The sequence below is a fragment of the Lissotriton helveticus genome, chromosome 11 (assembly GCF_964261635.1).
Source record: "Lissotriton helveticus chromosome 11, aLisHel1.1, whole genome shotgun sequence".
NCBI classification, from domain to species: domain Eukaryota; kingdom Metazoa; phylum Chordata; class Amphibia; order Caudata; family Salamandridae; genus Lissotriton; species Lissotriton helveticus.
In genome coordinates, this window is record NC_136072.1 from 93,613,417 (window position 1) to 93,641,065 (window position 27,649).

The 27,649-nt window shown below is 39.9% G+C and overlaps 1 protein-coding gene across 5 annotated transcripts in view; it reads left to right on the plus strand.

Annotated features, from left to right (window-relative positions):
- The window catches only part of FNDC3B (fibronectin type III domain containing 3B), a 539,535-nt gene that overhangs the window by 362,030 nt on the left and 149,856 nt on the right, over positions 1 to 27,649 (plus strand). For 3 of the 5 annotated variants that reach the window (XM_078665981.1, XM_078665982.1, XM_078665984.1), the window contains one exon: positions 26,415 to 26,476. In XM_078665981.1, coding sequence (XP_078522107.1) covers positions 26,415 to 26,476 — 62 coding nt within the window. The remainder of the gene's footprint in view (positions 1 to 26,414; positions 26,477 to 27,649) is intronic. The other 2 variants (XM_078665983.1, XM_078665985.1) reach the window with 1 other exon arrangement.

Sequence of the window (27,649 nt, forward strand, 5' to 3'; positions counted from 1 at the left end):
TTGTGGTTGCATCAGGGGCTTCACCTTATCTTTGTCTTCTTCCCTACTGTTGCCCGGATTTCACCGGTACCAATTTAGTGGACCACAGTGTCTCCTTCATTGTTCTGATTGACAGTCCAAAGGGGCTCCTTTGTGCAAAGCACCAAAGCCCTCCAGATGTAATAGTGACCACCTTCTTATGTCTCCTATACTTAAAATGTTGTGGCTGCTATCACCCCACATTGTCTATGTCTGGTACTCACTTCTTCCACATATGTTTTGCAAAACACAGGAAAAAGAGGTGCATCAGCACTGATGCTAACCTTTGGACTATGTGGTGGAGGGTGAAAGAGCTGTAGACGTATACATGTTCCCATGTTCCTTCCTTCTTTTTATTTTCACTTATTTCTAAGAGGGACGGTAAGATCTAGCATCAACCCTAGAAGTGGCGGTTGAAGTGGCACTCCTGATTGCTTCACAATTGTACTGCATTTGTTGTAGATGGGGACTCTTGGATGATGTAATGGGCTAAAAATGGAGAAAACTTCTTTGGCCCTCTTCTCTAAGAGGTGCCAGTAACATAAAGATTACTTGGGTTGTGGGTAGCAATGGAGGAGATAAAGTTGATGTTGACCCTTATCTCACTCGTTTGGAACGCTGCAATTGCAGATTGGGTGAAAAAGCTTACTTAGATGAAAATGATTGTTCTGGTATTGCAATTAGCCTATTTTTCCTCAATGAATTACTGAGGGCATGTTTGGATGTCCAGTTGGCTTGGGCACCTGCTCCACCCTTCACTGGGACTTTCTCCTTTTATGAAGGAAGTAGTACCACTGTGTCACCCCAGTGCTCAGATATACAGAGTCAAGCTTTGGATCTCTATGCAGTGTCTGCGGTGGTTTAGGCTTTGCACCGTGGACTCAGGGTGCCCAATGGAGACTCATCCCCATCAGTGGACTACGGGATGCTACACTAGGTCAAGCATGCTCTATTTGAACATGTGTGAACTTACTGCTTCCAAGCATCCCAACTATATAATAGGTTCCTCTACTTTCATTTGTGTGCCGAGCAGCAAGTAGTCCATTTGATAGGGCAACAACCATTTAATGTGGATTTATGGAGTTAAACCACCATAGATTTTTTTAAGCTGGGCCAACTGAAGAATTTTAATTGGCCTATACAAAAAAGCAAGACAACAGTGGAAATAATGTAGGCACTGTAGACAACAGCACTTTGGAAACCATGAGCAGGAAATCAAATGAAGGTATAGCTTAAATGGACTGTGTAGGGTGCAAAGGAAGCAGAACCATGACTCATGCATATTTGACAAGGCAAGTTGAGATTTACTCAGGATTCTGCTGGTGTGGAAACAGCATGAACAAAGGAACTGGCAAGAGTTAGCAGTGCCCAACAAGCACATGAAACGCTAGCATCTTGTTGGCACTGGTGTAGGGATTCTGCCACCAGAGCACCTACTTTGAATCATGTGACGAACATGAGGACTTAGAAAAACAGCACTGGAACATGGCACATTGTAGGACAGCTGTCAGCCTAGGATCATGTGTTGCTGTGGCTAGGACTGATGAAACATGGTGTGCAAGAATACAACAAAAAGTATTAAAAAGTACTGGTCAATAAGCACCTTTCTTTGGCCATGTAGAGCAGACAATGACATAAAAGGAATTATACAGCAGGTACTGTACTTAAACTTGAAGGGCTCCAAATCATAGTAAATACTTATTTTTATAACAAGTTTTATTGGGTTATCTAATCTTCCCACACAAGCAGTACTTTAGTTCTATAACGTCAGTGTATCAATAAAACATGCTCTGTCTTTATCCAACCACCCACCCTCCCCAACTTTCCACATTATTCATCATTGTCTCCCTGGTTATCTCCTACCCTCTTCTGAGTAGCCCCCCCTATCCCTCCCTCCATGATATCAGGATTTATAACCCCATATTTCCTCATCAAGTGGCATGTGATGGAGGTAATGAAAGCTATTTATATGCCTCTGAAGTGGTCGGACAAAGCAAACACAAGGAGATGATGGACGGAGCGCTGAAACTTTTCAGACACTCACCCCCAGTTGCAGATCTGGGTTGAATCCATCATCGTTCTTTAGCTCACTTCGCTAACCCAGTTCAGATGTAAATCAGTTTTGACCCTGTACCTCATAGAAACAGTCCAGCTCGAACTGCCAAGCCAAGTCTTGGATCGGACACGAGCATCCTGGGACCTGTTTTGGGGTAACACCCCTCATCAGCCAGGCTAGCTTGAATCCAGTGGCAAAGTGAGCAGTGGCCCCAGGCATCCCAGATTTTGAGAGATTTATGTGGGCATCTCCCGGATCTATCTATCTATCTATCTGTCTATCTGTCTGTCTGTCTGTCTGTCTGTCTGTCTGTCTGTCTGTCTGTCTGTCTGTCTGTCTGTCTGCCTGCCTGCCTGTCTGTCTGTCTGTCTGTCTGTCTGTCTGTCTGTCTGTCTGTCTGTCTGTCTGTCTGTCTGTCTGTCTGTCTGTCTGGCCAATGGAGCATCTGTGTCACACCAATTTGAGGCTATATTTCTTTTTGGTGTAACCAGAACCCAGCCAATGCAGGGTCAGCTTTTATCTATTAGCTTTTCCTTCTGGGTTTATGTGCAGAAAGGCCAGTTTTGGGCCAGGGTGCAGCGGCCACCCCAGAACCTTATTCAGGTCTGCGAATACCAATTCCCAGAAGGATGCAAGTTTACTACATTCCAATAAAGTATGCAAGGAAGGCCCCTCGGTCAAGGAGCACCTGAGGCACTGGGGAGATGCAATTGCGCCCAGCTTCCAAAGCCTGTGTTGGGTGAAATACATCCTATGGAAGTAGTTTTTCTGAATTAGGCTAAATAGTGCCACTATTGCAACCTCTCTCGGGCTACCCTTGCCTCTCGTCTTCAAGTTGGCCCTGATCACCCTCCTATGATAGGCAAAGTTTGTTAAAATACTCTGCGCTGTTATTCATCAGAGTGCAATTGACTTGGTTTATTATATGAACCTCCAGCTTCCCCAGGAGGAGGTTGGCTTCCAAGGGGTTGACATCCAGGAGCTCCTTCAGCCCGACATGTAGGGTGTGAGTGCATGCCTCAGTTAAGTGTTACATGGTTCCTACACATTTTGTAGGACTGTGTATTAGATCAACAAAACCTCATAATATAAAGACTGGGTCTTCTCACAGATGCTGTTGGTAACCTCAAACATGACAACTCTGATCCCCAAGGAATTATTGGAAACAGATCTAATCCTTTCCTTTGCCACTTTTGCATACCCAAAGTTTCACAAAGAGAAGAGACAATAATACATTTTCAAATGGTTATTGAAAATATCTAATCATTGTAAATAAAACATGAACTATGATTATTAGACAGATGAGACCCATCATTGTTCTAAGCATTATTACAATAGTGAAAAATACAAACAATTTAACCATGTTAATTGTTCTAATGTTACTCCTATCTATCACTAATGTCCCTACACTTATGAGGGCATGGTGGCACGACCCTCTGCCAGACCCTGTTGAAATAAACTAAACCCATACTTTGAAGTTATACCCCAGGAAGCCGGCATCAGTGCATTGAGTGCATGCCGTCTGGGTGTGCAAGCCTGCTCACATCTGCCTGCACAGCTATCTTCCTTCTTAGGATGAAATTGGAGGACTGCAGAAATGCAGCTCAGTCATAACTCTCAGCAGCTTCCATAATAACTCCTGTGTGAAGTACCTCTCACCAAATTCAAAATGAACACTGTTTGAATAATAAAACTCCGGCCTTATTTCATTCTGCCAAAGACTCAGAAAAACACACCTTTTACTTAGTCAGGGCAAAAGAGTCATCTCTTACAAACATAAAATAAAGCAAGGACATTGCGTTCTAGTATGTCTGTCCGTGAACTAACAGTGCAAGCTATAGAACAACGTCTACTAAAAATAAACAAGTGCTTGACATTTTCTTGTGTTTTAGTGAAAAACATGTTCATACCGCCATCTTAAAAAGATTCTAAGTTAAAAAGGAAAACAAAAATGGAGACAAAGTGTATAATAGAAGTAGCAAAAGAACTGACTACGATTTCATTTGAATTTCGCCTGGAAGTCTTGATAGGATCAAATCGACACCCCCTCCATTACGTCTCCGAGTGGAGATTCCAATAACCTCCCACTTCTGGAAGCTGCCTTCTGTCAACACTTGTGGTAACATCCTGCCCTTCCAGAGGGGTATCTATAGTCAGCTGTCCATAACAGCCCATTGCTGTTAGGGTCTCCTTCCAGAGCCTCAATGCCAGTCCAGTCAGAGGGGGAACAACACGTCCTCCTGTCCTCCGAATAGGATATGCCCCACCAATGCTCCCTGCAATGCCCATTTTTCTGAAGCAAAATTTAGGTCACTCCTTGTTTCATATCTTCTCTGATTAATGACCAGATGTGAGGGCCTATAGTAGGATACCATGTCCGCAGCTGCCATGTCTCCCTCATAGGTGGATTGAACACAGTTAGGTAATGTTATACTGGGATGCCCTTGTTTCCAGAGGAAGCTCCGGAGTAGGACTCAAGTTTATCGAAGAAAGAGGTCATATGGAATTTCCACATTTGGTATAGAAAACGGGGTAGTGTCACCATCTTAAACATGGCAGATGTACCCATCAGGGACAGTGTCGGTTCTGTCCAGAATTTAGTGTTGTTAATTTGTCAATGAGTAGTTGTATGTTTCTCACCATGCAAAGGTAGCATCTTGTATTATGAACACACTTAGGTAATGAAGTCCCTTCCCGGTCACCTGTAATTCATTTACCCAACTCAGGTCCTATTGGTAGTAATTGACTAGAAAATGGGAAGATTTTGAATTATTAACCCATAAATCTGAGATGTTCACAAATATTTTGAGGATCTGCAGGATGCGGGGGACCGATTGTTCTGGATCGGCCAGGAAAATCAGTACGTGAGGTCTGCATGTAGGAGTCCGATATATATTCCTATGAAGGAAGGGAAAAAGATAACTTCATCCCTGGGAATCAAAGTCCTTCTCAAAGTCTGCCGTCAATATCTCCGCCAGCCCCCCAACCTATCCGCTAGCACTACCGCATTGTGGGTTTTTTGTATGCTATGTCGGGTGGCTTGTTTAGGTAGGTACTGAGATTGGTCAACATGTCAGACTAAAGCGGGACCACCTTCAGCAGCCTCTCTGCCATGGCCTCTGCTATAATTTTGTCTTTGGTGTTTCGTAAAGAGATAGGCCGGTAGGACGAACACCGGTCCGGGGGCTTCCCGGGCTTTGGAATTACTACGATTTCATCTCATCGCCGATCGGGGGTAAGAAGTCTTGCTCGACACCCACGTTCACTGCTCCCTTTAGGGGGGGAATACATTTATCTGGGTAGTTAAAAAAAAAATTCTATTGAAAAGCAGTTGGGGCCTGACGTTTTGCCCGAGTTCTATTGATTCAACTTAGACTTCCGCTCGTCTCCATCTAGGCCGTCCTCCAGCGAATTATTTTTCCTCTTGGAGAGCCTCCTAAGGGGTTAGGTCTGATAGTATCTTAGCAAGACATAGAAAAGTTCCTTTGTCCCTGCATGGGTATAAGTTGGAGTAATAGCTTCTGAAGCACTCATGCAATTGCCCTATCTCCCATCACCTTTATGCCATTATCCTTGATATGAACCTATACCAGCTGTTCGAGCAACATCTAGACGTATATCGTGTTTCGGAGTGGTTCTGGGGAATGGTGTAATAGATATTGGGATTCTCAAAGCAAAATGTGGGCATCCAGTTCTGCTACTTAGCTGCATTGTTTGCGCTTGCATACCATTTGGTAACTGATTATCACCCCTCGCAGGGTGGCCTTCAAGGACCTCCTTAGTATTCCCGGTGATGCGACTGTGCCTGTATTACATTCCAGAGAGGTATCAATCGCCTGTTCATACCCTGTAGGTTCTACAGTTATGTCCATTATAGACTACGTGTTCAGGTGCCATATCAATTTAGTTCTTGGCCTACTTTCCCCAATACATAGTTCCACTGGGGAGTGGTTGGAGACACCCCAAGCCAAAATCCTTGTTTCAATCACCCCATGCATCTCTGCTTTGGGCATTATCTGGTAGTCAAAGCACGAGAACGACCCATGGGCGCCCGAATAGAAGGCGAGGCCCTTCTCCTATGGACAGAACTGTTTCCATAGTCAACCAGGATGAGGGCTTCTAAGAATTGTGCCATTGGTGTGGTGGGCTAGGGACACTCCTGTCTTACCTCCCCAGTCCAAGGTCTCATGCACCACCCCAACCCCCCTCCCCCAACCCCCAATTGCATGGGTCCATGCAGCAACTGTGTCAACATTTCAGGGAAGGTGGCTGTCAAGGGGGCGTGGGGTGTAAACATTCATCGGAGTTAAATGTACATCTCCCAGGAGGCCTGTGACACCCACAAATCTTCCTGATTTTTCCACCTGTTCTCATTTGACTGTGAAGGGTACGTGATGTCAGAACAGTATCATCACTCCCCTGGAGCCTCTCGCGAAGCCTGCGTGATATACCTGGTTAAATCCCATTGTAGCCAGAAATGGGATCTTGTTGCCGGCATGAATTGCTTCCTGCAAAAACAGAATATCAGCCTGGAGTCTCCTGGCCATTTTTAGTACAGCCCCTCTTTTGACTTTATCCAGCAGGCCATTCATATGCCTCATGATCAACAGCAGCTGGTCCCGCCCAGTCCTCGTTCCTCCATACATGTGGGGTGCCTAAACCAGCAGTGAACCCCCAGTACCCCCTAATACTTCGGAAACAAGATGCCTCTGTTGGGGGAATTAGCATGAAAGAATAACAGCTGGGTGCCCAAACAGCCCCTTCTGTGGTTGTTCATCTGTCAACTGTACCCCAACTTAGGAAAGAGAACACCCTTGAGAAACTTAAATTGAATGAAATGGGAACGAAAAGTCAATTGGAAAAAAAGGGGTTGGGAATGTCTGTATATTCTTCTCTCTTAAAAATGGCAGCCTCACCTCAGGTTGTACAACCCTTTCGGTTACTGGCCTCTCAGACCTTGTTTGTCCAAAGGGATCAAAGTAGGTCCATTTCTAGCCCCCACAGCGGAGAGTGCAGAATGCAGTACCTCAATATAGGTTATGCACAGTCAGTTCAATCTGTGAGTGTTGCTGGAAAAGGAACTTCTTCCATTCTTGCCCCCTCAGCCATCCCACTATCTTCCTGCTTCTCTTGTGCAGCCTCTAGGTGCATTGCTGGGCTGGGCTGCCCACCTGTGTCAGCTCGAGCATGAGCGATTCCTGCTGCAGCGGCCAGTACGCTGGAACCTTCGTGCTTTCTCAGGGGCCACATTTACGGAATACTTTCTTCCTGTGGCGTTTGAGTCTGTGGTCCAACCACTCCCACACTTTCTCCAGGGTGTCGAAAATGAGTATATTGGACTGGGAGAGCTCTTTCAAATTGGCTAGGGATAGTAGCATCTAATGAATATTGAGGCTGCGTAGTTTCTGTTTCACTTCTGTAAATTATTGTCTCTGTTGCTGCACCAGCTTAGTGTAGTCCAGGAATATCATTATCTTCGACAAGTTAAATATTGGAGAGTCCTGGTTATAAGCATATCTAAGGACCACTTCTGTTATGATAATTTACCAATTGGGTGAACATGTGGTGCGCTGGGGTAGTGGTTTACGTATCAGTTCCCTATGTGCGTGTTCAACTATGAAACATTGTGACTCTGATTCCGGAGGGAGGATTTTGCTCATCCATTCTTCCAGCAATTGCTCTGGGTTTGAGTCTTCACATCCTTCTGGGAATCCCATGTAGCATAGTTTATTTCTGCGTGCCCGCCCCTCCACTCTTGCCACTAATTATTTCGGGAGGTTTGTCAGGCGGTAGACAATTGTCTTCCAGTCTGGACTCCCGGGTTCCTGCCTCTATAGTTCTATGAACAGGATTCCGTAGCCCTTGTGGCGGCAGCATATCTGATCGCAGTACCTCATTCTTGGCCTCTAACACCTCTCTTGTTTGGTTAATTGCTCCTAATAATGTGGTGGTGTCTGCCTATGCTTCCTCTAGGGGCCCTTGATAGACTCTTAAGTTTTGATGGAGTTAGTGCAGCATGTCCAATTGAAATCTGTCTGCTCTCTGCTTTGGGTACCTAACATTATTTGCGTAGAGTCGCTAATGAATCTGGCAGTATACCTTGTAGTAAATGTCTTCAAAGTCACATATATCTCCAAAGTTATAAAACACAATTTTTCTTCCAGTTATAGAAGAGATTCTTCACTCTACTGTAGAAGTCAACATTACATACATTGACTAATCCAGTTTTATCTATGTTGCGCTCCCTGTTTACCTGCTGGCTACATAGTCTCTGAGAACTCCGAGGCCTACCTGATATTTTGTGACTCGTAACGAGGGGCAGTATCTCCTTGAACTTTCTCCAACTGCATTTGCTGATATTTGATAGACTGGATATTGAAGCTCTGTTTCTGGTTGAGGAGTTAGACCTTAAATATTTTTTAGGGTGGACACATTGCCTGCTCTACCCTAGTGCTATATTCCCAAAGATCAAAAAGCTAAGGATGGATCAGATGCTTCTCAATGCATTCAGTAGACCAGGTAAACTCCCATTGGCCTTGAGTGCCAACGAACACCATTGGTGACCCTGCCAAAGTTCATTTGGGTGTGCTGTGCGCTGTCCATCGACCTCTTATGTGGCATGGTCCGCGGTCCATAGAATGCAACGTGATCTTGCTGGAACCCTGTGATCCTACTGTGTTGTGGTGCAGCGGCCAGGGCAGCTGACTTCGGAGCGCAGGGTTCAGGGTTCGATCCCTGACTCCGGCGGCAGCTCAGCTCAGCACCATGTGACTCTGGGCAATAGCTCACTTCGATTACACGACGGCCCCCAGCACCGTGAGACCCGTAGGGTGAGTAGTTTGCGCTTTACAAATACGGATTTACATTTACATTTCAGATTCCCAACTTTCAGATTCCTCAGAGGGAAGGCTCAAAAGAACACTTCTCGGATTCCTCTTCTGTCCTCACACAAGAATGTTTATGAGCTGGTGTTTTCCTGGTCGATTTAATACCCCCTCTATCTCCTTTCTAGTTCTTTGATTGGAATTGATCCAGCGGGCTATAGAAAATATATCATAAACTACGCTACCCAACTTCATAACCTATAAACAAAATTCTATACTAAATATGGACCCATTTATGAACCTGATATATTTTGGGCCTACTGAATCAGGTGGTCAGAATAAATTTATATACACATTATCTACACACTATATACATATTTATACATTTGCAGAAAGAATATTGTCATTAGAATAAAACCCAACCATTTAAACGACCACCATAGGCGACGTGATCTAGCTAATGGTAACCTACCCTTCTGAATAACCAAGACCAGCTTGTTTGTCAAAAGTAAGATTTTATTTTCTAAATTATGGTATATAAGTTGTAAGTTTTATAAATGAATTTTATTAGCAATAAAGCAAGCATGATGGTAAGAAATATGAGAAAAATACAATTTAAGCAATTGAATCAATTTCAAAGAAATTATATAAAGTTTAGCATTTCTAAAACCTATTTCCCTAACTGAACTATATAGACAGAAATTAAAGTAAAGAACTTTGAGGATTCTTACGTGCTCCACGCAAAGTCCAGCAGCACATCACCCTCATCGGAAAGTCAGAAAGCAGCAGCCAGCCCAACCCTAAGGGCATGACTTTTTATACCTTTCTACGCTAACTAAACTAGCAAAGGAAAGTTTTCAGAAATCTACGACGTCCCATTGGCTGAGAGTGACAAGTGACATGTCACCCGATTCTTAAAAAGTTCCACAAAATCATGTCTTACAAAGACCATTGTCTCTTCCACGTGAAGCCAGAGGCTTCCTGCGATTGCAACTTTGTATTAAGTCATCCACGCAGCTTCCATAGTTTTACAGCACGACTTCCGCGGATGCCAAGTTAAGGACTGACAAAAAGTTCACTTTCGACCTTGGCCATGTCCGACAGAATGATGTCAGTTCATCAGTTTTTGCTTTGTGAATGCAGCTTTAATAAACGTATTAATTCAGAATGGGCGTCTCATGGCTTTCTGCAGAAATATGGATCAGCTCTTTTTCTGCGGCTCAAATAGCTAGGCCTCAAAAGCAGGCAACTTATGGTTTCTAGTATAAATCAAACACAAGAAAAGTATTAATGTAAGAAATAAAGTATATTCTGTATCCACCCCATGTTTTACTAATTAATTAACCCACCCGATTAATTAAAATGTTACCTAGCCATTGCAAACAAATAAAGCAGCGTTTATATTTACCAGTCTCCGTTTATCTATGAGACCCATAAGCACCTAGAATAGTAGAAATGACATCACACAGACAAGGAAAAGCAAAACAAGCACATGCTTATTTTAAGTTTGCAGCAGTTAGTAATGACAAAAACGAAAACAATAATTATTTTATTATTTTGCACGAACAAAAAGATGCAACAAATATGCACGTTTATGAGCACACATGTTAGTCCCCCCACGTGTAAAGTTTAATCTAAGTTGTATTAGCACGACATTTCACAAATCATTAATATTTTTATTCATGTTATGGAAATGTGACTTTGCGAGTTTAAACAAAATTTTGTTTTCTATCTCGCTCCATCAACTCCCTCATCTGGTGATTAACAAATCACCACACCAGCACTCAAAATTTTGGTAAATTAAATTTTAAGAAATCGATTCAAATTCATTTGTATTAGTAAACCTACAAGTCTGTTTCAGCATAATCTTTGCAATTAACATGACGCTCTCTATGTAACTCCTGCAACTCAATCTCCCTTTCCTCTTCTTTTCTGAGTTTATAGATTCTTTTCTTTTCTCTCAAATGTTTCTTTCTTTTATGTAACAAACAACCTATTTTAGTCAAAATAAAAATGAATACTATTATAATCAAAGGTGCCAGAATCTTGCCAAGAATTGAACTTCCGATATTATGAAACCAGTTTTTGATTGCTTGAAACCTTTTTGAAAGTTTCCCAGTAAAATCTTCTTCTTCTAAAGGAATTATTTCTGAATGCATTTGTGTAATATTCTTAATATACATTTCAATATTCTTACTTTCATCAGGTATATATGTACAGCAATGTTGGACATGTAAAATGCCACAGACTCCTCCCTCCTTTGCTAGGAGTATGTCTAAAGCAAGGCGGTCTTGAATTACCATGGATCTAATTGCAATAACTTCAACATTCACTAATTGAAATCCATCAGCAGTGTCAGTTGATAATCTATCAACTATAGTGGACAATTTTCTGATTCTCCCTGCATTTAGGGTTATACCAACAAAAGGTATTACAGCTTGAAAAATATCTCCCAGAACTTCAGTAAAAGTTTCTCTTTTAGCTCTATTTACATAATTATGAATTTTAAATAATCCTTCTGAATCTCTGTCAACATGAAACACTTTAGGAAAAACAATTCCCACATAACAAGTTCCATACCAATGGTCTGGAAGGTTATAGTAAGCTTTGTCACCACAAACAAAATAAATTCCAGGGAAGATAGGATCTTTTCCACCTTTAAATCCCCAACCTCCCATTATCAGATAAGTATCTTCACAGTTGCTTGCACCTACAAAATAATTATCAAAAAGTGTGTTATCTCTTCTAATGCAAAGCTTTCCACTAACAGGCTTGTCTATGTGAATTGCAATATTTTCAAGCATTTTGCCATTTAATTTCTCATCCTCTTTTTGCCAGAAGGATGACTTAGTCTGCTTGACTAATTCATTTCTCTTATAAATTGCTCTTCTCTCCTCAACCATATTCAAAAATTTCTTTCCTTCAGTACTTAATTTACATGTTAGATTATTCTTGTAAGCATACTCATATGTGAGTTCGTTAGTAACAAGGAAATATTCTCTCAATTGTTTAGCTTTCTTATGCTTATTTAAAGTATTATCAATTTTAACATTAGCAAAAATCTCATCATAATTTGAATAGTAATATTCTAAACGACCAGTTTGATAAAATAAACTAGTTAATACACTACATGTAACAGCATAAGTGAGAGGAAGCATATTATATGTTACTCCCTCAGAAACAGAAGCAGGTAACTTAACACAGACGTAACAATCCTTTGCATCCATTACCTTTACATATTCACTCAAAAGCTTTGTGAAAGTATTGCTTGAAAAATCACCTATTGATTTATCTTGATGAATGTTAGGCTGATGATCAATTACTTTTGCAGATGCACTATGTTTAGTTTGGCTAACCAGAGCTTTGCTTGTCATGTTAACCTTGTGTAATTCTCTATTCATTTCTAAAGGTATAATCACAGCTAGTATCAACCAGAGCAGAACTAAAATGAGCAGACACACCAGAGTCATCTTACAGCATCTTTTAAAAACAGAACATTTTGAAGTGCTCTCCTTAACGTAAGGCATTTTTAGGTTAGTTTTAGCCTCAAAATAAAAATAAATTTTAAAATTTATATACACCCCCCTTTTAAAATATATTTTTCTTTTATCACCCTAAACAAGATTTCTTCGACCTTATGTCATACATAAGTTTTCTTCTACTAAACAGTTTTTCTTCGACCTTGTGTCAACTAACAGATTTTCTTCAGCCTTTTGCCAATTTAATAATTTTGTACTTCAATCATTGTCACTAATTTCTTGGATTTCGTTTTCTTCTTCACTACTATCATATATGTCAATAACGGGTGGAATTACTAAGTAAGTCCACTCAGGAGACTTGTATTTCTGGTTTGGTCTAATTATTCTCTTCCCTTTTCTCGATATCACTTCTATTTTCCTTCCAACTCCAATTTCTTTTCCTGGACTCTTTTGACTACTGATTTCTTCAACTTGTTCTATTGGCTTTTTAATCAATCTGACTCTCAATCTTCCACCAGGCCAGTAGTCTGCTTTTCTCACGTATTTCTTCTTTGGTTCAGAATTATTCGATTCTGACTTCCAAGTCCTTTTCTTTCCGTTTTCACTTCCACCTTCCACGTCACTCTCTTCAGTTTCGTAGTCTGAAATTTCAATTGACTCAGGAACTTCTCTATTCGGCAATTTCACTCCTTCAGGAACTTCACTTTGTCTTCCATCACTGGTACTCGGTAATTCGTTTTCCTCCTCTTCCTCAATTACCTCTAGCTTCCCAGATTTCAGATTTTTGTTCCTTACTTCAGAGCTTGTTCTTTGCCTTTCGATACTCTCCTGGTCTGAAACTTCCTTCGGTTCAGCTTCTTTGTCTTCAATATAGACAACCGAATCCTCAGTTATCTTTCTTTTTAACAGATTCTCTTCACCCTCAGAATCTATTTCAATTATTTCTAAGTCTTTTCTTGTCAGATTTCCATTCACTGGCACAGTTTCCAGATGTCGACTTTCTTGTCGATCTTCAGAATCTGGAATTACTTCACCTTCTGTTCTGTCTTCTGCTTCAGAATCAGAGTCATCTGTGGTATCACTTTCAACATCAGAATTTTCAGGAGTTGGTACTGGAATAGTATGACTTGGATGAATCCAGCGCTTCAATCCTCTGCACTTTACAGCATTAGTAGTGATCAAGATTACCTGCCTAGGTTTCTGCCATCTAGGAGATAGACAATTCCTCCTCCGATGTACTTTCGTTCTGACCCAGTCTCCAGGTCTCAGATCATGTGTCAAAACTTTGTCATTTGATTGAGCTTCAGTTCCCACCTGATTAGACACAGAAGTTACCATATCAGATAACCTTTTACAGTAATCCAAAATCGCACTGTCATTTATGCTCAACAATTTACCTACAGGTACAAAAGCTTGCCTCATAACTCTTCCCATTAAAATTTCATGAGGACTCAAACCTGTCTTTTTATCTGGTGTACTTCTCAATGACATCAAAACAAGTGGAAGAGCATCCGTCCACTTCACTCCTGTCTCTAGACACATTTTTCCAATTCTGTTTTTGATAGTTCCATTTATTTGTTCAACTACACCTGATGCCTCTGGTCTGTATGCACAGTGTATTTTCTGCTCAATACTCAAGGCTTCACAAATTAACTTCAACAGTTTGTTATCAAAATGGCTTCCTCCATCACTCTCAATAGTGACTGGAAAACCGTACCTTGGGATGATTTCTCTGAGCATTAGTTTTGCTACTGTAATTGAATCACAATGTCGTGTAGGGAAAGCCTCTACCCATCTTGAGAATAAGCATACAATTACAAGTACATATTTCAAACAGTTGTGTAAGGGCATTTCAATGAAATCTATTTGTAACCTGGTAAAGGGACCACCCTCTCGACCAATTATTCCTGTCCCCACCACTGATTTTCTGTTTGGATTCATTTGTTGGCATGACAAACACCTTTGACAAAAAGATTCTGCAATGGTTCTAAATTTTGTATTGAACCATGTTTCTCTAAAAAGTCTGACCATAGAATCTCTCCCTAAATGTGCAGGACCATGATATAATCTGGCCATGTCAGAAATCATGCAATTTGGTAAAACTATTCTGCCATCTTTGTAAACCCATACTCCATCTTCTTCACGTGGTCTACAATCTGATCTTAACCATAGGTCTTTTTCTTCATCTTCTGCTTCATTTTGTAAATCTCTTATCTCATTCCATGTTTCTACAACAGTTGTTAGCATTAATGAATTTGAATCAGTTTCTGTACTCCTCTCTCGATTGTATGAATAATTTTTCCTTGCGCAGTACTTTGCTGTTTCGTCTGCGAAGGCATTTCCCTTAGAAATATAATCAGTTCCTCTAGTGTGCGCTGCACATTTGACTATAGCAATTTCTTTTGGCAATTGTATTGCTTCAATTAATCTTCTAATGAAAACTGCATTTTTAATTGGTGATCCTGTTGATGTCATGTATCCTCTCTGTGACCAGAGTTGTCCATAATCATGCACAACTCCGTACCCATACTGACTATCAGTAATGATGGTAACTCTTATATCTTTTGATATTTCACATGCACGAATTAAAGCAATCAATTCAGCCACTTGTGCTGAACGAACTCCTTCAAGACATGATGCTTCTTCAACATTTTCAACTGTACAAACTGAGTATGAAGCTTTCAAGACACCACCTTCGGATCTTAAGCAAGAGCCATCTACAAAGTAGACAAAATCCGATTCAGGCAAAGGTCTGTCTTTGATGTCTTTTCTGGGTTTAGTGCAGAATTCCATGACATCTAAACATTCGTGTTCAGTTTCGATGTCATCAACAATTTCGGAATCAGGCAGTAATGTAGAAGGATTCAGATTCAAACATCTTGAAATCGAAACATTATCTGCTCCTAGTATGATTTTCTCATACTTTGTCAATCTGCTACTTGTTAGATGTTGAGTCTTACCTCTTGTCAGTAATATTTCAACCGAGTGAGGCACAAAAACTTTCACAGGAAATCCCATAATGATTCCTTCACTTTGTTCAAGGCTGATACTTGTAGCTGCAACTGCTTTTAAACAACCTGGTAATGCTTTTGCAATTGGATCAAGAACTGCAGAGAAGTATGCAATAGGTTTCTTTAAATTTCCATGTCTCTGAATTAACACAGATAATGCACATCCTTCTCTCTCACTGCAATATAGTTCAAAATCTTTCTCATAATTTGGCATACCCAAAGCAGGAGCTTGGCATAAGCTCTTTTTCAGGTTCTCAAAAGATTCCATCTCAACATCATTGAGAATAATTGGATCCTTTACATCTGATTTGGTCAGTCTTTGTAGTGGTTTCGCAATTACTGAAAATCCACTTATCCATTGTCGACAGTAACCTACCATTCCTAGGAACATTCTGACCTGTCTTTGTGTTTTTGGCGGTAACATTGCTTGAATCATTTTTATCCTCTCCATTGTTACTTGTCTTTTTCCCTTAGCAATTCTGTGACCAAGATATTTCACTTCTTGTTTGCAAAACTGTAGTTTTGCTGGGGACACTTTATGTCCTTCTTTTGCAAGGCGATTTAACAGAATTATTGTGTCTGTTACACAATTTTCTCTTGTCTTTGCAGCTATTAACAAATCATCAATATACTGCACCAGTGTAGACCTACCTGGTAAGTCTAAATCTTCTAATGATCTTTTTAACAGTTCGTTAAAGATTGAAGGACTTTCTGTATAGCCCTGAGGGATTCTTGTCCATCCAAGGGTCTTACCTTGGAATCTGAAAGCAAAGATTTCATAACTGTCTGGGTGTAAAGGAACAGTAAAGAATGCATTGCAAAGGTCAATGACTGTGTACCATTCAGCATCATGAGGAATCTGAAATAGAATTACTGCTGGATTTGGAACCACAGGACAACATGGAATAACAATTTGATTAACCTTTCTCAAATCTTGTACGATCCTAAATGTTCCGTTAGCCTTTTTAACTCCCATAATTGGTGAATTACAAGAGCTACTCTTCATTTCCTTTAAGACACCTTGCTTGATTAATTTTTCGATTACAGGTGTAATACCTTCAATTGTCTCTATCTTCATTTTATACTGTGGAGTGTTTGGAAATTCTATTCCCTGCTTCAATGCAATTTTAACAGGATCTACATTTTTCATCAGACCCATCTCATTCCCAGTAAAATCCCATATTTCAGATTTCACTGTTTCCTTTAGTTCTTCAGGTAAATCCTTTTCTTCAAATGCAGGAAACAATTTTGTTTCTTCTGCTTCCATCATCATCATTGTCATTCTGTACAAACCATCTTCCTCCATTGTTTGTAACTCAACTCCTTCAGGAGAACAATATATTCTGCAATTCATTTTACATAGGATGTCTCTACCTAATAGATTTACTGGACTACTATTACAAACCACAAATCTGTGTTTGTCTTTGTAATTTCCAATTTCAACTGGTACTGGATCAGTTAAGTCTGTTTTAATTTGCTGATTACTTACTCCGACAACTTGGATGGTATCCCCAGAGAGAGGTAGGTTTTCAATTTCCACTGATCTAACAGTAGAACGGGTAGCACCAGTGTCCACTAGAAAAGTGATGTCTACATCATTAACTTTCCCGTTTACATAAGGACCGGACTGGTCAACCTCAAGAGTGGCTCCAACAACACACTCTTCCTCCTCTCTCGGGCACCGTCAGCAATAATCATCAGAATCACTGTCTTGACTTTCTGCTAATAAAAATTGTTGTGAAGCATTTTGCATTTGAACCCTTTGCTGCTTTTGCTGTTTTTGTGGTTTTATTACCTGTTCACATCCCTGAAATCCCACGTTTGGAATATATTTTTGAACTCCCCCACAATTCGGAAAAGGTGGTTGTGGCAATTGGTCTTGACGATTATTCACCTGTTGTTGTTGCTGTTGTTGTAACTGTCGCTGAATATTAAATTCATTTAACCCCTGTTGCATCTGTAGCTGTTGCTGCACGTTAACACCATTCTGCATCTGTGGATTCAATAAGGGATTCTTTAAGTTTCTAGGAGGATGAGGACACTCGTCCCTCCAATGTCCAATTTCGCCACAATTAAAACAAGGTAATCTTTGTTTCAGCTCTTCTATCTTTGGACTAAATTTCTTTGGGAAATTATTACCTTTAAACTTTCCTTGTATCTGGTTCGTATTTCCAGTTTGAACAAAATTAGTGTTCTTATTTCCCATGCTGGCAATCTGTTGCTCAGCCACCTTTACCTGTGCCCACATGGCTTTCTCCTTCAGCTTCTTCTGTTTTACTTCTAATTCATCGCTACAATATTTTGCTTTTCTCAGAATATCATCTATAGATAGTGCTTGCCATCCGACAATACTAGTTCTGATCATTTCTCCAATTTCAGGTTTTAATCCATAAACAAATCTATAGATAAAATGACTCATGTCTTTTTCATCTAATTTTTCATAACCACTGTATTGTTTAAAGATTAACAGTAGTCTTTCATAAAAAGAATGAACTGATTCTTTTGTTTCCTGTTCTGTTCTTTCTATTTTAACCCAATCAACTTCTTTGGGTGGAATTTTGTTTTTCATCCAAACAATTACTTTCTCATAAAAATCCATTACAAGTGGATTTGGGGCACCTGTTTCTTTAATTCGTTCAGGTTCTGCTTTTGGCCAACTAATCGATATTTTACATTCTGTCCAAAGATCAGATGGAACAACAATGTCAAAAAATCCATCCAAATCAATCCACAGAACTTTTGACACTTTGATAAATCTATCGACTTGCCTGTACCACTCAACAGGTTTCTCTCTTAATTTAGGAAAATCATTTGTGAATAACAGAATGTCTTGTCTTGACCATGGGACATGAACATATCCTCCACCTGCAACTTCTCTCATTGGAAATTGTTTTGACAATTTTTCTAATCTTTCATCTTCCTTCCTTTTGGTCCATTTCACTCTCCATTTGTTCAGTTCTCCTAGCTTTTTGATATAGACAATCAAATCTTTAATGTGAACTATTCTTCCCATTGAGTTCAAACTCTCAATGTCACTTTCTGAGAAATCTAATCTGTAATGCTTTGCAAAATTCTTTTGTTTACTTACATCGATTTCAAGTTCTGCAGCTAAATCCTCTAATTGATCATATTTATTTTTCGTTTTCCACTGAATACTTTTGCAAATGAATAATAGTTCATCATCCCGATAGTAATTTAAACTATCTGGGCCAATTGTTCCAATTATTAATTCTTCTATATTCGCTTTTAATTTGGCCACATCAAGTTTTGGTGTGGTTACCCTAACTTCAGGACTTCCTACATCTGACATAGCACCCATTGGTGTTTTTGGAGATAAATCCTCATTAAAGGTTAAATCAGGCATTCTCGATCTAGAAGTGTTTACTTCAGTCAAGTCTGAATAAAATTTTTCAGCAGGCTTTTGAATTTCTGTATTTAAAGGAATAGTTATTCCAGTTTTGTTTGCATTTCTTTGATCAAATACAGGCTGAACAGGACCTATTGTTACTGGAACTGTGACAGCTTCCATGCTTTTTGTCATTCTTTCAATTAATTCTTCTTTAGATCTTAAATATTCATTATAATCAACATCTTCAACATTTCTTGTTTCTCTTGTATAATCCTTTGGAGGTTCCCTTGCTCTTGGAGTCATTGAAAAATGTCTACCCTCATTTCGAGCATTCTCGAATTCTGGTCTTCTAGGAGTTTCAGTGATTTCACAATTATTTGGATAAAGTTTAGGAGCTTCACTAATTGGAGGTGCACTCGGTGAAGTTTCAGTAGAAACCACCGGAGTAGACCATGATCTAGGAGGTCTCAAAGGCTGATTAGGCTGTTTATTTCTAGCAGTTGTATATATTTCTTCCATAATTGCATCCTCAGATTCACTTTCCATAGATTTCCCTGTAGGAGAACCCATTACCATTTCATGAATTAAATACAATCCTTCACTCATGTTTCCCTGTCTCCACATTCGCAATCTATCTTCATGAGTTTCTCTTTTCCATGATGGATTTTTAGAAGGTCTTTTAATTCCACTAGCTTCTCTTTGTAACTGATACATCTCATCTTCCCACTCAACTAAAGCTTCAAATTGAGTTGGTCTCGGTTTTGGAACAAGAGCATTCATTTTCTCTCGTAAATTTCTTAAAACCCTTACATTAAATGAACCATCATCAGGCCAAGCCAAAACACCATCGTTTTTAGTATAGCGTTTCCAACTGTCGAACCATAAGACAGTATGATATCCGTATTCACCTTCCATGTACGCTGCAGGTGTTTTATACTTATGAAGTAGTTTACCACCTCGCGTTTCAATTTTCTTGTCAGGTGAAAATAAATTCTTAAATTTCTGAAATAATGTTGTCTTTTTCTCAACATGTTTAAAATGATAACTCATTTTCAAAAGTTAAATTTAATCCACAAAATCGTTCGTAAAATGTTTCCGGGATGTTACGCAAAACAACCAATCCGTGCGCGAAACACACCAACAAACCAATGACAGTTGAGCTACGTCACTTTTCTGCTCAACCAATATTTTTAGTGTTTTTCCGAACGACCAATCAGCTCACAGGCCGTCAGAGACTCAAGAGCCAATCACAATACAGTTTGTGACGTAGGTCACCCAATCCCAGCGCGGCTCTGTGACGTACACAGCAGCTGCGGTTTCTCGCTTCTCACTCCTGGCGCTTACCCCTCCTTCACAAAATCTTTTCACAGCGCCATTTTAAGAACACTCTTTCGGTGTAAATTAATTCTTAACAATGACTTATAAAGACAACATCTGTTCGTTTCACTAATTAGGATAGTTTACATACATTCAAGTATCCACACTTCGGGATAGACGGCGCTATCCACACTAAGGATAATATTCAATTGTCAGTAGAGTAACCTTACCCCACCCTTCTAACACGTATAATTATGAACTCGCTTTGCTCTGAACCCACCGCGAAGTGAAAGTTCTAAGAGTTCCACTTGAACATAAAATACAATTCAAACTCGCACTTTTACACGGAAAATTCCCTAAATTCAAACACACATGAAATCCGTACAGGACTCTCACCTGTTTATAGAAATCATGCACCGTTAGCAAAACAACGACGTTATCCGTACAGGGCTCTCACCTGTTTATAGATATGAAACATGTACCCGTACAGGACTCTAACCTGTTTATAGATAATCATGCACCGACGTTAAATTTTACCCTTCACTCAAGCTCGGATATAACTAATACTCTCATCACAGTGAGTTTTATGGAAGGCGCTTTGTCCCTATTCTCATGCTGCTTTGATTTCTTAGAAAATCTTCACTATACAAGATTCAGACCTAGCCCTAAAACTGTGCTGCTCGGCGACAACACTATGGTACACGGCGATACCTCTTGTGATACTCGGCGATATCACTACAAACTGAACAGATGGCTTGCGTGACTAATTTCTCGCCACACAATCTATACCGGTATAGCTTACAGATAGGCACGAAAAACGAACTTAACAAGTGTTAAAACATTGATCCTATTTGTATACCATGACGCAATCCTTAGCAACCAACATGTTACCTTGGTTACCCCTTAGCAACCATCAATTTCTGCTACCAGAGAATTGATCCAGCGGGCTATAGAAAATATATCATAAACTACGCTACCCAACTTCATAACCTATAAACAAAATTCTATACTAAATATGGACCCATTTATGAACCTGATATATTTTGGGCCTACTGAATCAGGTGGTCAGAATAAATTTATATACACATTATCTACACACTATATACATATTTATACATTTGCAGAAAGAATATTGTCATTAGAATAAAACCCAACCATTTAAACGACCACCATAGGCGACGTGATCTAGCTAATGGTAACCTACCCTTCTGAATAACCAAGACCAGCTTGTTTGTCAAAAGTAAGATTTTATTTTCTAAATTATGGTATATAAGTTGTAAGTTTTATAAATGAATTTTATTAGCAATAAAGCAAGCATGATGGTAAGAAATATGAGAAAAATACAATTTAAGCAATTGAATCAATTTCAAAGAAATTATATAAAGTTTAGCATTTCTAAAACCTATTTCCCTAACTGAACTATATAGACAGAAATTAAAGTAAAGAACTTTGAGGATTCTTACGTGCTCCACGCAAAGTCCAGCAGCACATCACCCTCATCGGAAAGTCAGAAAGCAGCAGCCAGCCCAACCCTAAGGGCATGACTTTTTATACCTTTCTACGCTAACTAAACTAGCAAAGGAAAGTTTTCAGAAATCTACGACGTCCCATTGGCTGAGAGTGACAAGTGACATGTCACCCGATTCTTAAAAAGTTCCACAAAATCATGTCTTACAAAGACCATTGTCTCTTCCACGTGAAGCCAGAGGCTTCCTGCGATTGCAACTTTGTATTAAGTCATCCACGCAGCTTCCATAGTTTTACAGCACGACTTCCGCGGATGCCAAGTTAAGGACTGACAAAAAGTTCACTTTCGACCTTGGCCATGTCCGACAGAATGATGTCAGTTCATCAGTTTTTGCTTTGTGAATGCAGCTTTAATAAACGTATTAATTCAGAATGGGCGTCTCATGGCTTTCTGCAGAAATATGGATCAGCTCTTTTTCTGCGGCTCAAATAGCTAGGCCTCAAAAGCAGGCAACTTATGGTTTCTAGTATAAATCAAACACAAGAAAAGTATTAATGTAAGAAATAAAGTATATTCTGTATCCACCCCATGTTTTACTAATTAATTAACCCACCCGATTAATTAAAATGTTACCTAGCCATTGCAAACAAATAAAGCAGCGTTTATATTTACCAGTCTCCGTTTATCTATGAGACCCATAAGCACCTAGAATAGTAGAAATGACATCACACAGACAAGGAAAAGCAAAACAAGCACATGCTTATTTTAAGTTTGCAGCAGTTAGTAATGACAAAAACGAAAACAATAATTATTTTATTATTTTGCACGAACAAAAAGATGCAACAAATATGCACGTTTATGAGCACACATGTTAGTCCCCCCACGTGTAAAGTTTAATCTAAGTTGTATTAGCACGACATTTCACAAATCATTAATATTTTTATTCATGTTATGGAAATGTGACTTTGCGAGTTTAAACAAAATTTTGTTTTCTATCTCGCTCCATCACTACCTCACTATTCATAGGGCTAAGGAGCCCCTGATGTATGAAGCGCTGAATAAAATTGGGTATCAAATTGTATCATGTGATATTTAGAAGGAAATGTAAAACTCTTGTTGCTTGCCTATAAAACATTGAGTTTTGCTATCAGTTGTTTTCTGAAACAAGATGCCCTTTTTTAACATTAGAGCACTCCATAAAATATTCAAGTTTCAAAGTTTATTTGGAATTTAAAGGTCCTTGAAACCACGTACATTGAACAAAGAGACGCATCGTCGTGTAAGAAGTAAGGGTTAAAACCAATAACAATATTAAAATAGCATTAAACAATACATGTGTGTCTAAATATAAAAATCCATGAATACGCTTAAAAATAATTACCATATGATTAGTTAAAGAAGATCATAGTTATAATAAGTGTAAAACAGCATTTTGGAACAAAATTTCAAAAATGACCATTATGATCACACCATACACAGCATGGTTTTTCCTTAGCGTAGAACCTTATTGCAGCTTGTCTACAGAGAGGCTAAGGACTTAGTGACACTAATATAGATCTCAACACCTTGACATGTTGTGTGCAATTAGTAAATACAGGGTATGTGGTAGAACTCTGCAAAAGGGTCAACAACTTTAAGGAAAATTGAAACTAGTCGAAGATACTGACTGAGGAGTATTCATTAATGGAATCTCATTCAGGAAGCCATTGTAGATGCAGGTGACTGTTCCAACATGGTGCGAACTCACTTGCTTAAACTTGTTCGGGTGTGCCATGATTACACCAGGGAATCTGGAGAGGAAGGTAAGTTAATGTCGAAAAGGGAGCTCGACAGGGTTCCACCTTGTTGGCCAGGCAGCTTGGCTCCATTCAGCGCCAACCAAAGGCAGTGCGGCACGGCCAAGCTTGACAGCATGTTAAAGATTAGCACAGGAAGCCAAGAAGGCCAAACAAAAAATAACATATTGATCTCCCAGGATTCATCATTATTTCGCCCTAACTGGACAGAGTACATTTTTTTTCAAGCAACCAGAGAATTGCCAGCGAGACAGTGGTCTGAACCAAAGGACCACATGTGGCGACAGTGAGGTATAAAGGATATATGATATGGATAAGTCTATGATTCTTATTTTGCTTCAAAGCTTTGCTCCTTCGGGCCTTAGCACACCACTGCATGCTGAAGTGTATAAACAAGCATTGGCAAAGCCAAAGTTTGGATTGCATTTTGAGCTGTTACAAGAATATTTAAAAAGTCAGTTTCACTAAAAAACATACACATAATTTTTTTTGCTGTATGCCATGCAACTAGAAGGTAAAGACTGTAATTTGTGATTCATTTTTAACTTTACTCGTATGAGGCGTACAATAGTTGTTCCTGCATTACCATGCTAGCACTGCATAGGAGGCGAAGTGATACACCGAACAGCCGAAAGCATTGTGTGAGAGTGAAATACTTCTCTGCACCGAGCCAAAGAGCACTATATGTAAATTTTAAAGCATCGCTAACAATAGGTCCCCCCTGAAGGCGTATGTGTCCAGCCAACCCTAATAACCAAGGTGGGCTTCAACTTGCTGAAAGCTGCAATTTCCCAAAGTAAACAAGAGCCTTTAAAGACACTTGTCACCTAACCTCAATGTCCCAAATGACTGCTATACAAACCGAATACTATCACTGTTTGATTTTACATGGAAAATACCTTTTGTGCATAATTTTAAGACATCCCTGCCAACACGAAACACCTGTTTGTGGCTTTCTGCCTGGCACATAACAGATAAGATCCGTGTTAGATGCTTAAAATGTGTCATTTATTGTTCCTTTTACTAAGTTACCTGCCATTGAGCTGTCCAAGGTGCATGCTAGTTAATTTTTCATTTGCAAGACAGCATCAGAGCATCTGACGGCAATCGCAGCTGTGAGACAGTAACACACAGATTGAGAGCAGTTGTGAGGCATTAACAGATTAAGAGTTTATGATGACAGTCTATGCTGTGAGACAGTAAGAAAGAATGAGAGCATCCGATGTCAGTCTGAGCCGTGAGACAGTAAGATGAACTGAGAGCATCCTATGGTAGTCTGAGCTTTGAGACAAATTGAGAGCATCTCATAGCAGTCTGAGATGTGAGACAGAAAACCGACTGAAGGCAGCTGTGAGACAGTAAGACAGATAGAGGGAATCTGGTGGCAGTCTGAGCCGTAGGAAAATAAGATGGATTTGAGAACAAATTAAGGCTGTCTGATCTGTGAGACAGAAAGTCTTATTGAAAGCATCTAATGGCAGACTGAGCTGTCAATCAGAATTTGTAAAGCGCTTCTAAATGTCCATGAGGGTATCCAGGCACTGGGTTGGTGGGCTCAGTGTAACATCCAGGTCTTGAGCGTCCTCCTGAAGTCGGCCAGTGATTGCGATGTCTGGAGGTGGAGGCCGTTCCAGGACTTGGCGGCGAGGTAGGAAAAGGAACGACCTCCGCTGTGGCTCCGGCGGATGCGTGGTGTCTGCGCGAGGGAGGCGGAGCCAAGATCTCTGGATGGTTGGTGGAAGTTCAGGCGGTGGTACATGTATGCTGGTCCTTGGACGTGGAGAGCTTTGTAAGCGTACTTCAATATCTTGAATTGGCATCTTCTCCGGCTGAGGAGCCAGTGGAGGTTTCTGAGGTGTGGGGTGATGTGGGTCCGTTTGGTCAGGGTGAGAATGAGTCTGGCCGCTGAGTTCTGTATTGTCTGGAATCTTCTCATGAGTTCAGTATTGGAGCTGCGAGAACGTAAAATAGATCGAGAGAATCCAATGGCAGTCTGAGCTGTGAGACAGTAAAATAGATTAGGAGCACCCAGTGCTTCGTTTCTACAAACAAAATTAAGGGCCAGGGCTCTCGTCAGGGGACCACCATAGCTTGCACCACTGCCAATGAGAGTACCTAGAAAACTACTAACCTTCACACCCCTACAAGTCTGTTAATTCAGACTGTTCAAAGGCCCCCCAAATACATAAAAAAATTCTTGGACAGCAGTTATTGGTTTTATTTTCAATGTATATTTAATTTATACGCATCTGTTGTTCTGCTGATCTCTAAATTACACAAAGAGCGCCACCATGTGTCAGAAGTCATAAGTGCCGGTGTTGACAATTAAGTGCGGTGCTGAGCACCGGAAACCACCCTCTCAAATTAAGCACTGGCCGAGCACCCCATGGTAGCTTCAGCTGTGAGAAAGTAAGCTAGGTTTGGAGAATTTAATATCTGAGCCCTGAGACAGAAAAACCGACTGAGAGCATCTGATGACTGACATGTGAGACAGTGTAACTGGGTTATCAAACCTATCTAAGATCATTCTTTTCTGAGGAAACCCCTTTGTGTTTTTAATTTAATTTATATTGTAGAATAATGTGCTGGAGGCTGCTTAAACAGTTAAAGTGGGGCATTATAAAGTTTGTTTTAAGTAGGAAAATCGTTTTCAAAATTCCTAGACTGACAAATAATCTTGAGGGTTTCATCTGCTTCTAGGCGCTCCTGTAACAGCTACTTTACGCTGCACGCCATAGCTGCTCTTAAATATACAAAGCTGGAAATACCGAGCGAATAATTGTCAGGGTGTTGGAAAAACTTACACTCGACTTAAACCGTTTATATTGTAACCAGAATAATGTCCGTGTCAGTTAGTTTAACAGCGCTGTAAGGTAATGGGAACAAATTGGCTTTATTTCTGCTTTTATATTAAATACATATGTTCTTATTTGTGCATAATTTATGTCTCTTGTGGTGCCATGAAGCAAACTGCTTCGGAAAGCAAATTATGTCACCGGAAAATTCCGAGTTCTTCAAGTCTGTGGTTTTTTTGCTTTAAGTTGTTGGAGATCGCCACCTACTGGTCATAATGTGGATTTTTCTTTTTTTTTGCAGCAGAAAATGAGAATGATTCAAAAAGGGTTCAAGATGTCCTTTCGGGCATAGAAAAGCCACAGGTATGTCACTAATTTCTTACTGCAAAAAATCAAAAAAATGACATAATTTATGTATGAAATGGGTAACGTCTGCCAAAAGCCTCGCGGATGTTATTTGTAGCATGGTGATGTGAAACAGCAGTCCACTGTGAATAGAAACATGAAAGAATGCATTGATACATTTGACATGCTCTGAAAGTACTCTTGACTTTCTCTAAATGTGCTTATTTTGCACATACAATCTATACCTCTCTTTGTGCTTGTGTACAGTATGTTTTTTTTTAAAGATTTATATTGATTTTCATTCCAACAAAACATAGAGGCATTCTTATACAAAATGAAGCAGCATAGCACATCACAGTAGTACCATAGTCCCCAATTATATATTGAAATACACAAATTAGCCTTTTCTCAGTTGCTGAAACCTGTCTCCATCCCTCCACCCCTAAATCAACACGTTTCATCCGAGTCTGAATCATGTATACTGTATTTTTTTCAATATTAATCAGGAAGGTAAAACGCGATTCTTCCAAATCCCTGAATTGACTGCTTTTGAAAGTTGCATAATGTCGGTTCCAATTAAGCTAGTACAACATGTGAAATATATTTCACTTTAACTTGTTATTGACTAGTGAATACTGTAAAATTATTATTTCAAAGTCTACTAGTTGTCATTGACTAGTGAACACACTAAACGTAACAGTTGAAATCACGTTTTTTACAAGTTGTCATTGACTACTGAACTCTGTAAAAATGCAATACAATAAATGCTTGGAACCTCTGTGACCTTCAGGTTACCTTTACCCCATTTTGTACCACCTCGGAGTTTTTTTCAGTTGGTTCTTGATTGATTGTAAAGTGCTCACAATGATTTCTCAAAAAATATTGCAGATTTCCAGTCACGGACATGTCACGTTGCGGCCGTTTTTGGCAAGTTGCCCATATGTCTCATTTCTGTACCATCATGGGCGTTGTTTCTTGCATCCTCCTCTAGAACCCTCAAATGTGGATAACGTGTACCTTGCTTAGCATGCAGTCGCCGCCCCACAGTTCTGCACATTGTTAAGATTGCTATCTCTCTCTCTTTCACACACACTCTCTCTTTCTTTCACACACGCGCTCTCTCTTTCTCACACAAAAACACACATTCACCCACAAACACACACTCACACACACACACACATGCAATCTCTC